General features: G+C 49.4%; 1 protein-coding gene across 1 annotated transcript; it reads right to left on the bottom strand.

Moving 5' to 3' along the window:
- Positions 1 to 3011: 3011 nt before the first annotated feature.
- nfatc2ip (nuclear factor of activated T cells 2 interacting protein) lies at positions 3012 to 14636 on the bottom strand (the record flags this gene model as incomplete). Its single annotated transcript, XM_068026442.1, has 4 exons — positions 3012 to 3485; positions 12528 to 12631; positions 12922 to 13066; positions 14453 to 14636. Coding segments are annotated over 4 exons (601 nt in total), but the record flags the coding sequence as incomplete, so codon positions are not given.
- Positions 14637 to 15132: the final 496 nt, after the last annotated feature.

The raw sequence follows: 15132 nt of genomic DNA, 5'->3' as shown, positions 1-15132 counted from the left end.
ATATGGAGACCAGAACTGTACACAGTGCTCCAAGTGTGGTCTAACTGAGGGATATGGAGACCGGAACTGCACACAGTGCTCCGAGTGTGGTCTAACTGAGGGATATGGAGACCAGAACTGTGCACAGTGCTCCGAGTGTGGTCTAACCGAGGGATATGGAGACCAGAACTGTGCACAGTGCTCCAAGTGTGGTCTAACCGAGGGATATGGAGACCGGAACTGTGCACAGTGCTCCAAGTGTGGTCTAACCGAGGGATATGGAGACCGGAACTGTGCACAGTGCTCCAAGTGTGGTCTAACCGAGGGATATGGAGACTGGAACTGTACACAGTGCTCCGAGTGTGGTCTAACTGAGGGATATGGAGACCAGAACTGCACACAGTGCTCCGAGTGTGGTCTAACTGAGGGATATGGAGACCGGAACTGTGCACAGTGCTCAGAGTGTGGTCTAACCGAGGGACGCTGAGACCGGAACTGTGCACAGTGCTCCGAGTGTGGTCTAACCGAGGGACGCCGAGACCGGAACTGTGCACAGTGCTCCGAGTGTGGTCTAACCGAGGGAGACGGAAACCGGAACTGTGCACGGTGCTCCGAGTGTGGTCTAACCGAGGGAGACGGAAACCGGAACTGTGCACGGTGCTCCGAGTGTGGTCGAACCGAGGGATACGGAAACCGGAACTGTGCACGGTGCCCCGGGTGTGGTCCAACCGAGGGATACGGAGACCGGAACTGTACACGGTGCCCCGGGTGTGGTCCAACCGAGGGATACGGAGACCGGAACTGTACACGGTGCCCCGAGTGTGGTCGAACCGAGGGATACGGAGACCGGAACTGTACACGGTGATCCGAATGTGGTCTAACCGAGGGATACGGAGACCGGAACTGTGCACGGTGATCCGAATGTGGTCCAACCGAGGGACACGGAGACCGGAACTGTGCATGGTGATCCGAGTGTGGTCTAACCGAGGGACACGGAGACCGGAACTGTGCACGGTGCTCCGAATGTGGTCTGACCGAGGGACACCGAGACCGGAACTGTGCACGGTGCTCCGAATGTGGTCTGACCGAGGGATACGGAAACCGGAACTGTGCACGGTGCCCCGGGTGTGGTCCAACCGAGGGATACGGAGACCGGAACTGTGCACGGTGCCCCGAGTGTGGTCCAACCGAGGGATACGGAGACCGGAACTGTGCACGGTGATCCGAATGTGGTCCAACCGAGGGATGCGGAGACCGGAACTGTGCACGGTGATCCGAATGTGGTCCAACCGAGGGATACGGAAACCGGAACCGTACACAGTGCTCCGAGTGTGGTCCAACCGAGGGACACGGAAACCGGAACTGTGCACAGTGCTCCGAGTGTGGTCCAACCGAGGGATACGGAAACCGGAACTGTACACAGTGCTCCGAGTGTGGTCCAACCGAGGGACACGGAGACCGGAACTGTACACAGTGCTCCGAGTGTGGTCGAACCGAGGGACACGGAGACCGGAACTGTGCACAGTGCTCAGAGTGTGGTCCAACCAAGGGATACGGAGACCGGAACTGTGCACGGTGATCCGAGTGTGGTCTAACCAAGGGATACGGAGACTGGAACTGTGCACGGTGATCCGAGTGTGGTCTAACCGAGGGATACGGAGACTGGAACTGTGCACAGTGCTCCGAGTGTGGTCTAACCGAGGGATATGGAGACTGGAACTGTGCATGGTGATCCGAGTGTGGTCTAACCGAGGGATATGGAGACTGGAACTGTACACATTGCCCCGAGTGTGGTCTAACCGAGGGAAACGGAGACCGGAACTGTACACATTGCCCCGAGTGTGGTCTAACAGAGGGAAACGGAGACCGGAACTGTGCACAGTGCTCGGAGCGTGGTCTAACCGAGAGATACGGAGACCGGAACTGTACACGGTACCCCGAGTGTGGTCTAACCGAGGGATACGGAGACCGGAACTGTACACGGTGCTCCGAGTGTGGTGTAACCGAGGGATACGGAGACCGGAACTGTACACGGTGCTCCGAGTGTGGTGTAACCGTGGGATACGGAGACCGGAACTGTACAGTGATCCGAGTGTGGTCTATCCGAGGGATAGGGAGACCGGAACTGTGCACAGTGCTCCGAGTGTGGTCTAACCGAAGGATAAGGAGACCGGAACTGTGCACAGTGCTCCGAGTGTGGTCTAACCGAAGGATATGGAGACCAGGGCCTCAGTGAAAACCTCATATTACAACCCACCCCATCTCTGTAACCTCCTCCAGCCCCTACAACCCACCCTTTCTTTGTAACCTCCTCCAGCCCCTACAACCCTCCCTACCTCTGAAACCTCCTCCAGCCCCTACAACCCTCCCTATCTCTGTAACCTCCGACAGCCCCGACAGCCCTCCCTATCTCTGAAACCTCCTCCAGCCCCGACAACCCTCCCTATCTCTGAAACCTCCTCCAGCCCCTACAACCCTCCCTATCTCTGTAACCTCCTCCAGCCCCGACAGTCCTCCCTATCTCTGTAACCTCCTCCAGCCCCTACAACCCTGCCTATCTCTGTAACCTCCTCCAGCCCCGGCAACCCTCCCGATCTCTGTCACCTCCTCCAGACCCTGGTCCCTCACACGCCTCCGCTGCCTTGACTGGTCTGGAGCCGCTCTGCAGTTCCGCGAAGCAGAGGGTCTCACCAGCCATCACTGTCTGGCCGTGAACGGACGACCTGACGATTGGACCCGGCCGCATTTTGCAGGCGGGGGAACAACAGCCGACCTCGGCAGACGAGGATGACGATGAAGAGGGTGAGGAGGAGGACAATGCTGCAAAAGATGCCATGACAGAGAGAAGGGCCACTGGGAGAGACGTGCAAGGGAAAACCTCATATTGGTGCACTGCAGCCAAAAAATAAACCACTTCAAAAGGAGAGGGGTTGCGGGGATGAAAACACACATTCTCCATATATGGTCACAGCTGTAATCTAACAGGAAGGCATTTGTGACAACACATGACCTTGCAGTGTCAAAACAGCCAGTTAATAGAATATCTCTTTTAATGAACGGCAGCAATATATTCCACATTATTGTCTAGAGATTGGTCTGTACAACTAATTACATGCAAGCATTTCAAAATCAGACCTCAGCCCACGGCGATCACACGGGCAGCCAGATCCGGGCAGCTCTTCGACTGCAGGGACCCTCGCCAGTCGTCTTTCGACATATACACACACACCCAGCGACAACCTCGACTCCAGCCGAGGGAACGGCGGGCGGCTCTATACCCGACGCCCTCAGCGTCACCGCCCGCCCACCACCCCCTCCCCAACCCCGCCCCCCGCCAATCACGAGGACCACATCCGCACATCGATGATGTCATCACTCTCCATGTCATTCTCCTCCGGCGTGCTGCTCTCCGACAGCTCAGAGCCGTCAAAGTGGAAGGTCAGCCGACACTGTCGCAGCCCCATCCTCTCCTTATAGTCCTCCATCAATCTTTTCAGGGACTCTGCCTGTGGCCGGAGAGTGAGAGAAAAAACAGACTGGAATCTAATCGAGGGGTTCGGGGGGGTTTATATATAGAAAAACAGATACCCAGGAGTGAGTTACAGACTGGAATCTAATCGAGGGGTTCGGGTGGGTTTATATATAGAATAACAGATACCCGGGAGTGAGTTACAGACTGGAATCTAATCGAGGGGTTCGGGGGGTTTATATATAGAATAACAGATACCCGGGAGTGAGTTACAGACTGGAATCTAAACAAGGGGTTCGGGTGGGTTTATATATAGAATAACAGATACCCGGGAGTGAGTTACAGACTGGAATCTAAACAAGGGGTTCGGGGGGTTTATATATAGAATAACAGATACCCGGGAGTGAGTTACAGACTGGAATCTAATCGAGGGGTTCGGGTGGTTTATATATAGAATAACAGATACCCGGGAGTGAGTTACAGACTGGAATCTAATCGAGGGATTCGGGTGGTTTCTATATAGAATAACAGATACCCGGGGGTGAGATACAGACTGGAATCTAATCGAGGGGTTCGGGTGGGTTTATATATAGAATAACAGATCCCCGGGAGTGAGTTACAGACTGGAATCTAAACGAGGGGTTCGGGTGGTTTATATATAGAATAACAGATACCCGGGAGTGAGTTACAGACTGGAATCTAATCGAGGGGTTCGGGTGGGTTTATATATAGAATAACAGATACCCGGGAGTGAGTTACAGACTGGAATCTAATCGAGGGGTTCGGGGGGTTTATATATAGAATAACAGATACCCGGGAGTGAGTTACAGACTGGAATCTAAACAAGGGGTTCGGGGGGTTTATTTATAGAATAACAGATACCCGGGAGTGAGTTACAGACTGGAATCTAATCGAGGGGTTCGGGTGGTTTATATATAGAATAACAGATACCCGGGAGTGAGTTACAGACTGGAATATAATCGAGGGGTTCGGGTGGTTTCTATAGAGAATAACAGATACCCGGGGGTGAGATACAGACTGGAATCTAATCGAGGGGTTCGGGTTGGTTTATATATAGAATAACAGATCCCCGGGAGTGAGTTACAGACTGGAATCTAAACGAGGGGTTCGGGTGGTTTATATATAGAATAACAGATATCCGGGAGTGAGTTACAGACTGGAATCTAATCGAGGTGTTCGGGTGGTTTATATATAGAATAACAGATACCCAGGAGTGTGTTACAGACTGGAATCTAATCGAGGGGTTCGGTGGGTTTATATATAGAATAACAGATACCCGCGAGTGTGTTACAGACTGGAATCTAATCGAGGGGTTCGGGAGGTTTATAGAGAATAACAGTTACCCGGGAGTGAGTTCCAGACTGGAATCTAATCGAGGGGTTCGGGGGGTATATATAGAATAACAGATACCCGGGAGTGAGTTCCAGACTGGAATCTAATCGAGAGGTTCGGGTGGTTTATATATAGAATAACAGATACCCAGGAGTGTGTTACAGACTGGAATCTAATCGTGGGGTTCGGGAGGTTTATAGAGAATAACAGATACTCGGGAGTGAGTTACAGACAGGAATCTAATCGAAGTGTTCGGGAGGGGTATATATATAGATTAACAGATACCCGGGAGTGAGTTACAGACTGGAATCTAATCGAGCGTTTCGGGGGTTTATATATAGAATAACAGATACCCGGGAGTGAGTTACAGACTGGAATCTAATCGAAGGGTTCGGGGGGTTTATATATAGAATAACAGATACCAGGGAGTGAGTTACAGACTGGAATCTAATCGAAGGGATTGGGGGGTTTATATATAGAATAACAGACACCCGGGAGTGAGTTACAGACTGGAATCTAATCGAGGGCTTTGGGGGGTTTATATATAGAATAACAGATACCCGGGAGTGAGTTACAGACTGGAATCTAATCGAGGGGTTTGGGGGGTTTATATATAGAATAACAGATACCCGGGAGTGAGTTACAGACTGGAATCTAATCGAGGGGTTCGGGTGGTTTATATATAGAATAACAGATACCCGGGAGTGAGTTACAGACTGGAATCCAATCGAGGGGTTCGGGGGGTTTATATATAGAATAACAGATACCCGGGAGTGAGTTACAGACAGGAATCTAATCGAGGGGTTTGGGGGGTTTATATATAGAATAACAGATACCCAGGAGTGAGTTGCAGACTGGAATCTAATCGAGGGGTTCGGGTGGTTTATACATAGAATAACAGATACCCAGGAGTGAGTTTCAGACTGAAATCTAATCGAGGGGTTCGGGTGGTTTATATATAGAATAACAGATACCCGGGAGTGAGTTACATACTGGAATCTAATCGAGGGGTTCGGGGGGTTTATATATCGAATAACAGATACCCGGGAGTGAGTTACAGACCGGAATCTAATCGAGGGGTTCGGGTGGTTTATATATAGAATAACAGATACCCGGGAGTGAGTTACAGTCTGGAATCTAATCGAGGGGTTCCGGGGTTTATATATAGAATAACAGATACCCGGGAGTGAATTACAGACTGGAATCTAATCGAGGGGTTCAGGGTGTTTATATATAGAATAACAGATACCTGGGAGTGAGTTACAGACTGGAATCTAATCAAGGGGTTCGGGTGGTTTATATATAGAATGACAGATACCCGGGAGTGAGTTACAGACTGGAATCTAATCGAGGGGTTCGGGGGGTTTATATATAGAATAACAGATACCCGGGAGTAAGTTACAGACTGGAATCTAATCGAGGGGTTCGGGGGGTTTATATATAGAATATCAGATACCCGGGAGTGAGTTACAGACTGGAATCTAATCGAGGGGTTCGGGTGGTTTATATATAGAATGACAGATACCCGGGAGTGAGTTACAGACTGGAATCTAATCGAGGGGTTCGGGGGGTTTATATATAGAATAACAGATACCCGGGAGTGAGTTACAGACTGGAATCTAATCGAGGGGTTCGGCGGGTTTATATATAGAATAACAGATACCCGGGAGTGAGTTACAGACTGGAATCTAATCGAGGGGTTCGGGGGGTTTATATATAGAATAACAGATACCCGGGAGTGAGTTACAGACTGGAATCGAATCGAGGGGTTCGGGATGGTTTATATATAGAATAACAGATACCCGGGAGTGAGTTACAGACTGGAATCTAATCGAGGGGTTCGGCGGGTTTATATATAGAATAACAGATACCCGGGAGTGAGTTACAGACTGGAATCTAATCGAGGGGTTCGGGGGGTTTATATATAGAATAACAGATACCCGGGAGTGAGTTACAGACTGGAATCTAATCGAGGGGTTCGGGGGGTTTACACATAGAATAACAGATACCTGGGAGTGAGTTACAGACTGGAATCTAATCGAGGGGTTCGGGTGGTTTATATATAGAATAACAGATACCCGGGAGTGAGTTACAGACTGGAATCTAATCGAGGGTTTCGGGGGTTTTATATATAGAATAACAGATATCCGGGAGTGAGTTACAGACTGGAATCTAATCGAGAGGTTTGGGTGGTTTATATATCGAATAACAGATACCCGGGAGTGAGTTACAGACTGGAATCTAATCGAGGGGTTTCGGGGGTTTTATATATAGAATAACAGAAATCCGGGAGTGAGTTACAGACTGGAATCTAATCGAGGGGTTCGGGTGCTTTATAAATAGAATAACAGATACCCGGGAGTGTGTTACAGTCTGGAATCTAATCGAGGGGTTCCGGGGTTTATATATAGAATAACAGATACACGGGAGTGAGTTACAGACTGGAATCTAATCGAGGGGTTCGGGGGGTTTATATATAGAATAACAGATACCCGGGAGTGAATTACAGACTGGAATCTAATCGATGGGTTCGGGTGGGTTTTGAGACAGAATAACAGATACCCGGGAGTGAGTTACAGACTGGAATCTAATTGAGGGTTTCGGGGGTTTTATATATAGAATAACAGATATCCGGGAGTGAGTTACAGACTGGAATCTAATCGAGGGGTTTCGGGGGTTTTATATATAGAATAACAGAAATCCGGGAGTGAGTTACAGACTGGAATCTAATCGAGGGGTTCGGGTGGTTTATATATAGAAGAACAGATACCCGGGAGTGAGTTACAGAGAGGAATCTAATCGAGGGGTTCGGGGGGTTTATATATAGAATAACAGATACCCGGGAGTGAGTTACAGTCTGGAATGTAATCAAAGGGATTGAGGGGTTTATATACAGAATAACAGATACCCGGGAGTGAGTTACAGACTGGAATCTAATCGAGGGGTTCGGGGGGTTTATATATAGAATAACGGATACCCGGGAGTGAGTTGCAGACTGGAATCTAATCGAGGGGTTCGGGTGGTTGATATATAGAATAACAGATACCCAGGAGTGAGTTTCAGACTGGAGTCTAATCGAGGGGTTCGGGTGGTTTCTGTATAGAATAACAGATACCCGGGAGTGAGTTACAGACTGGAATCTAATCGAGGGGTTTGGGGGGTTTATATATAGAATAACAGATACCCGGGAGTGAGTTACAGACTGGAATCTAATCGAGGGGTTCGGGTGGTTTATATATAGAATAACAGATACCCGGGAGTGAGTTACAGACTGGAATCTAATCGAGGGGTTCGGGTGGTTTATATATAGAATAACACATACCCGGGAGTGAGTTACAGACTGGAATCTAATCGAGGGGTTCGGGGGGTTTATATATAGAATAACAGATACCCGGGAGTGAGTTACAGACAGGAATCTAATCGAGGGGTTCGGGGGGTTTATATATAGAATAACGGATACCCGGGAGTGAGTTGCAGACTGGAATCTAATCGAGGTGTTCGGGTGGTTTATATATAGAATAACAGATACCCGGGAGTGAGTTACAGACTGGAATCTAATCGAGGGGTTCGGGGTGTTTATATATAGAATAACAGATACCCGGGAGTGAGTTACAGACTGGAATCTAATCGAAGGGATTGGGGGGTTTATATATAGAATAACAGATACCCGGGAGTGAGTTACAGAGAGGAATCTAATCGAGGGGTTCGGGGGGTTTATATATAGAATAACGGATACCCGGGAGTGAGTTACAGACTGGAATCTAATCGAGGGGTTCGGGGTGGTTTATATATAGAATAACAGATACCCGGGAGTGAGTTACAGACTGGAATCTGATCGAGGGGTTCGGGGGGTTTATACATAGAATAACAGATACCCGCGAGTGAGTTTCAGACTGGAATCTAATCGAGGGGTTCAGGGTGTTTATATATAGAATAACAGATACCCGGGAGTGAGTTACAGACTGGAATCTAATCGAGGGGTTTGGGGGGTTTATATATAGAATAACAGATACCCGGGAGTGAGTTACAGACTGGAATCTAATCGAGGGGTTTGGGGGGTTTATATATAGAATAACAGATACCCGGGAGTGAGTTACAGACTGGAATCTAATCGAGGGGTTTGGGGGGTTTATATATAGAATAACGGATACCCGGGAGTGAGTTGCAGACTGGAATCTAATCGAGGGGTTCGGGTGGTTGATATATAGAATAACAGATACCCGGGAGTGAGTTACAGACTGGAATCTAATCGAGGGGTTCGGGGGGGGTTTATATATAGAATAACAGATACCCGGGAGTGAGTTACAGACTGGAATCTAATCGAGGGGTTCAGGGTGTTTATATATAGAATAACAGATACCCGGGAGTGAGTTACAGACTGGAATCTAATCGAGGGGTTCGGGGGGGTTTATATACAGAATAACAGATACCCGGGAGTGAGTTACAGGCTGGAATCTAATTGATGGGTTCGGGGGGGGTTTATATATAGAATAACAGATACCCGGGAGTGAGTTACAGACTGGAATCTAATCGAGGTGTTCGGGTGGTTTATACATAGAATAACAGATACCCGGGAGTGAGTTACAGACTGGAATCTAATCGAGGGGTTCGGGGGTTTATATATAGAATAACAGATACCCGGGAGTGAGTTACAGACTGGAATCTAATCGAGGTGTTCGGGTGGTTTATACATAGAATAACAGATACCCGGGAGTGAGTTACAGACTGGAATCTAATCGAGGGGTTCGGGTGGTTTATATATAGAATAACAGATACCCGCGAGTGAGTTACAGACTGGAATCTAATCGAGGTGTTCGGGTGGTTTATATATAGAATAACAGATACCCGGGAGTGAGTTACAGACTGGAATCTAATCGAGGGGTTCGGGGTGTTTATATATAGAATAACAGATACCCGGGAGTGAGTTACAGACTGGAATCTAATCGAAGGGATTGGGGGGTTTATATATAGAATAACAGATACCCGGGAGTGAGTTACAGAGAGGAATCTAATCGAGGGGTTCGGGGGGTTTATATATAGAATAACGGATACCCGGGAGTGAGTTACAGACTGGAATCTAATCGAGGGGTTCGGGGTGGTTTATATATAGAATAACAGATACCCGGGAGTGAGTTACAGACTGGAATCTGATCGAGGGGTTCGGGGGGTTTATACATAGAATAACAGATACCCGCGAGTGAGTTTCAGACTGGAATCTAATCGAGGGGTTCAGGGTGTTTATATATAGAATAACAGATACCCGGGAGTGAGTTACAGACTGGAATCTAATCGAGGGGTTTGGGGGGTTTATATATAGAATAACAGATACCCGGGAGTGAGTTACAGACTGGAATCTAATCGAGGGGTTTGGGGGGTTTATATATAGAATAACAGATACCCGGGAGTGAGTTACAGACTGGAATCTAATCGAGGGGTTCGGGTGGTTTATATATAGAATAACAGATACCCGGGAGTGAGTTACAGACTGGAATCTAATCGAGGGGTTCGGGTGGTTTATATATAGAATAACAGATACCCGGGAGTGAGTTACAGACTGGAATCTAATCGAGGGGTTCGGGGGGTTTATATATAGAATAACAGATACCCGGGAGTGAGTTACAGACAGGAATCTAATCGAGGGGTTCGGGGGGTTTATATATAGAATAACGGATACCCGGGAGTGAGTTGCAGACTGGAATCTAATCGAGGGGTTCGGGTGGTTGATATATAGAATAACAGATACCCGGGAGTGAGTTACAGACTGGAATCTAATCGAGGGGTTCAGGGTGTTTATATATAGAATAACAGATACCCGGGAGTGAGTTACAGACTAGAATCTAATCGAGGGGTTCAGGGTGTTTATATATAGAATAACAGATACCCGGGAGTGAGTTACAGTCTGGAATCTAATCGAGGGGTTCAGGGTGTTTATATATAGAATAACAGATACCCGGGAGTGAGTTACAGTCTGGAATCTAATCGAGGGGTTCCGGGGTTTCTCCATCGAATAACAGATACCCGGGAGTGAGTTACAGTCTGGAATCTAATCGAGGGGTTCGGGGTGTTTATATATAGAATAACAGATACCCGGGTGTGAGTTACAGACTGGAATCTAATCGAGGGGTTCCGGGGTTTATACATAGAATAACAGATACCCGGGAGTGAGTTACAGACTGGAATCTAATCGAGGGGTTCCGGGGTTTAAACATAGAATAACAGATACCCGGGAGTGAGTTACAGACTGGAATCTAATCGAGGGTTTCGGCGGGTTTATATATAGAATAACAGATACCTGGGAGTGAGTTACAGACTGGAATCTAATCGAGGGGTTCGGGGGGTTTATATATAGAATAACAGATACCCGGGAGTGAGTTACAGACTGGAATCTAATCGAGGGGTTCGGCGGGTTTATATATCGAATAACAGATACCCGGGAGTGAGTTACAGACTGGAATCTAATCGAGGGTTTCGGGGGTTTTATATATAGAATAACAGATATCCGGGAGTGAGTTACAGACTGGAATCTAATCGAGGGGTTCGGGGGGTTTATATATAGAATAACAGATACCCGGGAGTGAGTTACAGACTGGAATCTAATCGAGGTGTTCGGGTGGTTTATGTATGGAATAACAGATACTCGGGAGTGAGTTACAGACTGGAATCTAATCGAGGGGTTCGGCGGGTTTATATATAGAATAACAGATACCCGGGAGTGAGTTACAGACTGGAATCTAATCGAGGGATTCGGCGGGTTTATATATAGAATAACAGATACCTGGGAGTGAGTTACAGACTGGAATCTAATCGAGGGGTTCGGGGGGTTTATATATAGAATAACAGATACCTGGGAGTGAGTTACAGACTGGAATCTAATCGAGGGGTTCGGGGGGTTTATATATAGAATAACAGATACCTGGGAGTGAGTTACAGACTGGAATCTAATCGAGGGTTTCGGGGGTTTTATATATAGAATAACAGATATCCGGGAGTGAGTTACAGACTGGAATCTAATCGAGGGGTTCGGGGGGTTTATATATAGAATAACAGATACCCGGGAGTGAGTTACAGACTGGAATCTAATCGAGGTGTTCGGGTGGTTTATGTATGGAATAACAGATACCCGGGAGTGAGTTACAGACTGGAATCTAATCGAGGGGTTCGGCGGGTTTATGTAAAGAATAACACATACCCGGGAGTGAGTTACAGACTGGAATCTAATCGAGGGGTTCGGGGGGTTTATATATAGAATAACACAGACCCGGGTGTGAGTTACAGACTGGAATCTAATCGAGGGGTTCGGGTGGTTTATATATAGAATAACAGATACCCGGGAGTGAGTTACAGACTGGAATCTAATCGAGGGGTTCGGGGGGGGTTTATATATAGAATAACAGATACCCGGGAGTGAGTTACAGACTGGAATCTAATCGAGGGGTTCGGGGGATTATACAGAGAATAACAGATACCCGGGAGTGAGTTACAGACTGGAATCTAATCGAGGGGTTCGGGGGGTTTATACAGAGAATAACAGATACCCGGGAGTGAGTTACAGACTGGAATATAATCCAGTCAGTGCAATGTTCACTCTTTACCCTCCAGCACAGGGCTTCACCTCCCACCTACTACACAGCTTATGCCCCCAGCTGACACCTTGTCACTGCAACCCCCGCACCCCTCTTCCTTCCCTCTCCGCCGCTCCCCCCCGCCTCCCCCATTCCACACTGACCTTTCCAATGGTGATGACCTGGAAGGAGTTCTTCTCCGCTCCGCGCACTCGCAGGCAGATCCTGTCGTCACACTTGGCCTCCCGTTCAGACATCACGAAGCAATCTGAAAAAAGCAGCACCAAGCCCGGTGACATTCAGCCCCTGGAGGATTGTGAGAGAGTGCGCGCGCGCGCGCGTGTGTGTGTGCGTGTGAGCGTGGGTGTGAACGTCGACACGTGCATGTTGGGGACGGACAGCAACGCCAGTCCAGAAGAGGCACATTCGGAAAGACGTGCTTCCCCCTCCTCCCCCGTGTCCGAACTGTTTGTGGCGTCTTGCTGCGTCAATCTCGCCGTCCGCCCACCAACGGGCTCCCTCCCGCCGATTCCACCCCAACCCGCAGACTGGACTCACCCAGAATGTCTGCGACGCTGATGTTCTGAGACTCTGGGGTCTCGGACAGCGGGACCTCGGCGTCCTTTCGCAGCAGGAGAACTCGGTCGGCATCCACCTCGAGACTGCTGGCCAGGTGGACAATCGCCTTCCGCAGCGGGTCTGTCTGGGGGTTCGGGGGGGAGCGGGGAGAGGGGGGGGGGAAGGGAAGAGAGAGAGAGGGAGGGGGTGAGAGAGAAACAGAGACAGAGGGAGGGGTGAGGGGGGGGCGGTGAGAGAGACCAGTCAGCAGGCACAGGGCAGACACTGCACAGAACAAAAAACAATCTCTGACTGTTACAGGGCTATGTGGAGAGCGGGGGCAGTGGGATTAGTTTGGGGATTGATACAGGGATATGGGGAGAGAGAGTGGGGCAGTGGGATTAGTTTGGGGATTGATACAGGGGTATGGGGAGAGAGAGCAGGGCAGTGGGATTAGTTTGGGGATTGATACAGGGCTACGGGGAGAGAGAGTGGGGCAGTGGGATTAGTTTGGGGATTGATACAGGGGTATGGGGAGAGAGCGGGGCAGTGGGATTAGTTTGGGGATTGATATAGGGATATGGGGATAGAGCGGGGGCAGTGGGATTAGTTTGGGGATTGATACAGGGGTATGGGGAGAGAGCGGGGCAGTGGGATTAGTTTGGGGATTGATACAGGGATATGGGGAGAGAGAGTGGGGCAGTGGGATTAGTTTGGGGATTGATACAGGGCTACGGGGAGAGAGAGTGGGGCAGTGGGATTAGTTTGGGGATTGATACAGGGCTACGGGGAGAGAGAGTGGGGCAGTGGGATTAGTTTGGGGATTGATATAGGGATATGGGGGATAGAGCGGGGCAGTGGGATTAGTTTGGGGATTGATACAGGGATATGGGGATAGAGCGGGGCAATGGGATTAGTTTGGGGATTGATACAGGGGTATGGGGAGAGAGAGCGGGGCAGTGGGATTAGTTTGGGGATTGATACAGGGCTATGGGGAGAGAGAGTGGGGGCAGTGGGATTAGTTTGGGGATTGATGCAGGGCTATGGGAAGAGAGCGGGACAGTGGGATTAGTTTGGGGATTGATACAGGACTATGGGGAGGAGAGAGTGGAGCAGAGGGATTAGTTTGGGGATTGATACAGGGCTATGGGGAGAGAGAGTGGAGCAGAGGGATTAGTTTGGGGATTGATACAGGGCTATGGGGAGAGAGAGTGGAGCAGAGGGATTAGTTTGGGATTGATACAGGGCTATTGGGGAGAGAGAGCAGGGCAGTGGGATTAGTTTGGGGATTGATACAGGGCTACGGGGGAGAGAGAGTGGGGCAGTGGGATTAGTTTGGGGATTGATACAGGGGTATGGGGAGAGAGCGGGGGCAGTGGGATTAGTTTGGGGATTGATACAGGGATATGGGGAGAGAGAGCGGGACAGTGGGATTAGTTTGGGGGATTGATATAGGGCTATGGGGAGAGAGCGGGGGCAGTGGGATTAGTTTGGGGATTGATACAGGGATATGGGGAGAGATGTCACTTACCATCCTCATGGGAACCCGGTAGATCCGTTCCCGACACCGTAACTTAACTGTAATCTCCCGCGGGGTGCTGGGAACGGCCTGCATCACACCCACGACAATCACATCATCCGACTCGCACTGCACCCTGTCCTTCAATGGTGAGCGATGGAACGCCTCCAGTTCCTTCAACTTCCTGTCTGCTTCCCTGGGAAAGACGGGAAGTGGGGGGAGTATCGGTGGGGGGGATGGCGACAGAGAGAAGTTACGTCAAACACAACCAACGCAGGCATCAGAAGAGGGAAAATATACAGCGGGAGAGACAGTGGGAGACGGTGGGAGTGGTGACAGTGGGGGGGGGAGAGAGAAAGGGGGGTGCCATTGGGAATCTCAGAACTCCAGAAGGATACAGCACTGCCAGAAGGCCTCACCTCGCCTCTGGTCCTTTCGCCGATTGCCTTTCATCTGCGTCCCTCTGGTTCCCCACCCTCCCGCCAACTGAAAACAGTTTCTCCCTATTTACTCCACCCAAATCCTCTCTGATTAAATCTCCTCTTAACCTGCTCTGCTCTGAGGAGAACAATCCCAGCTTCTCCAGTCTCTCCACGTGAACTGAAGTCCCTCATCCCAGGGACCAATCGAGTAAATCCCCTCCGCTCCCTGTCCAACGCCCCAACATCCTGCCGAAAGTGTGGTGCCCAGAA

This window comes from Heterodontus francisci, unplaced genomic scaffold (genome assembly GCF_036365525.1).
Source record: "Heterodontus francisci isolate sHetFra1 unplaced genomic scaffold, sHetFra1.hap1 HAP1_SCAFFOLD_1104, whole genome shotgun sequence".
Taxonomy (NCBI): Eukaryota; Metazoa; Chordata; class Chondrichthyes; order Heterodontiformes; family Heterodontidae; genus Heterodontus; species Heterodontus francisci.
This window is presented reverse-complemented; position numbering and strand designations above follow the sequence as displayed.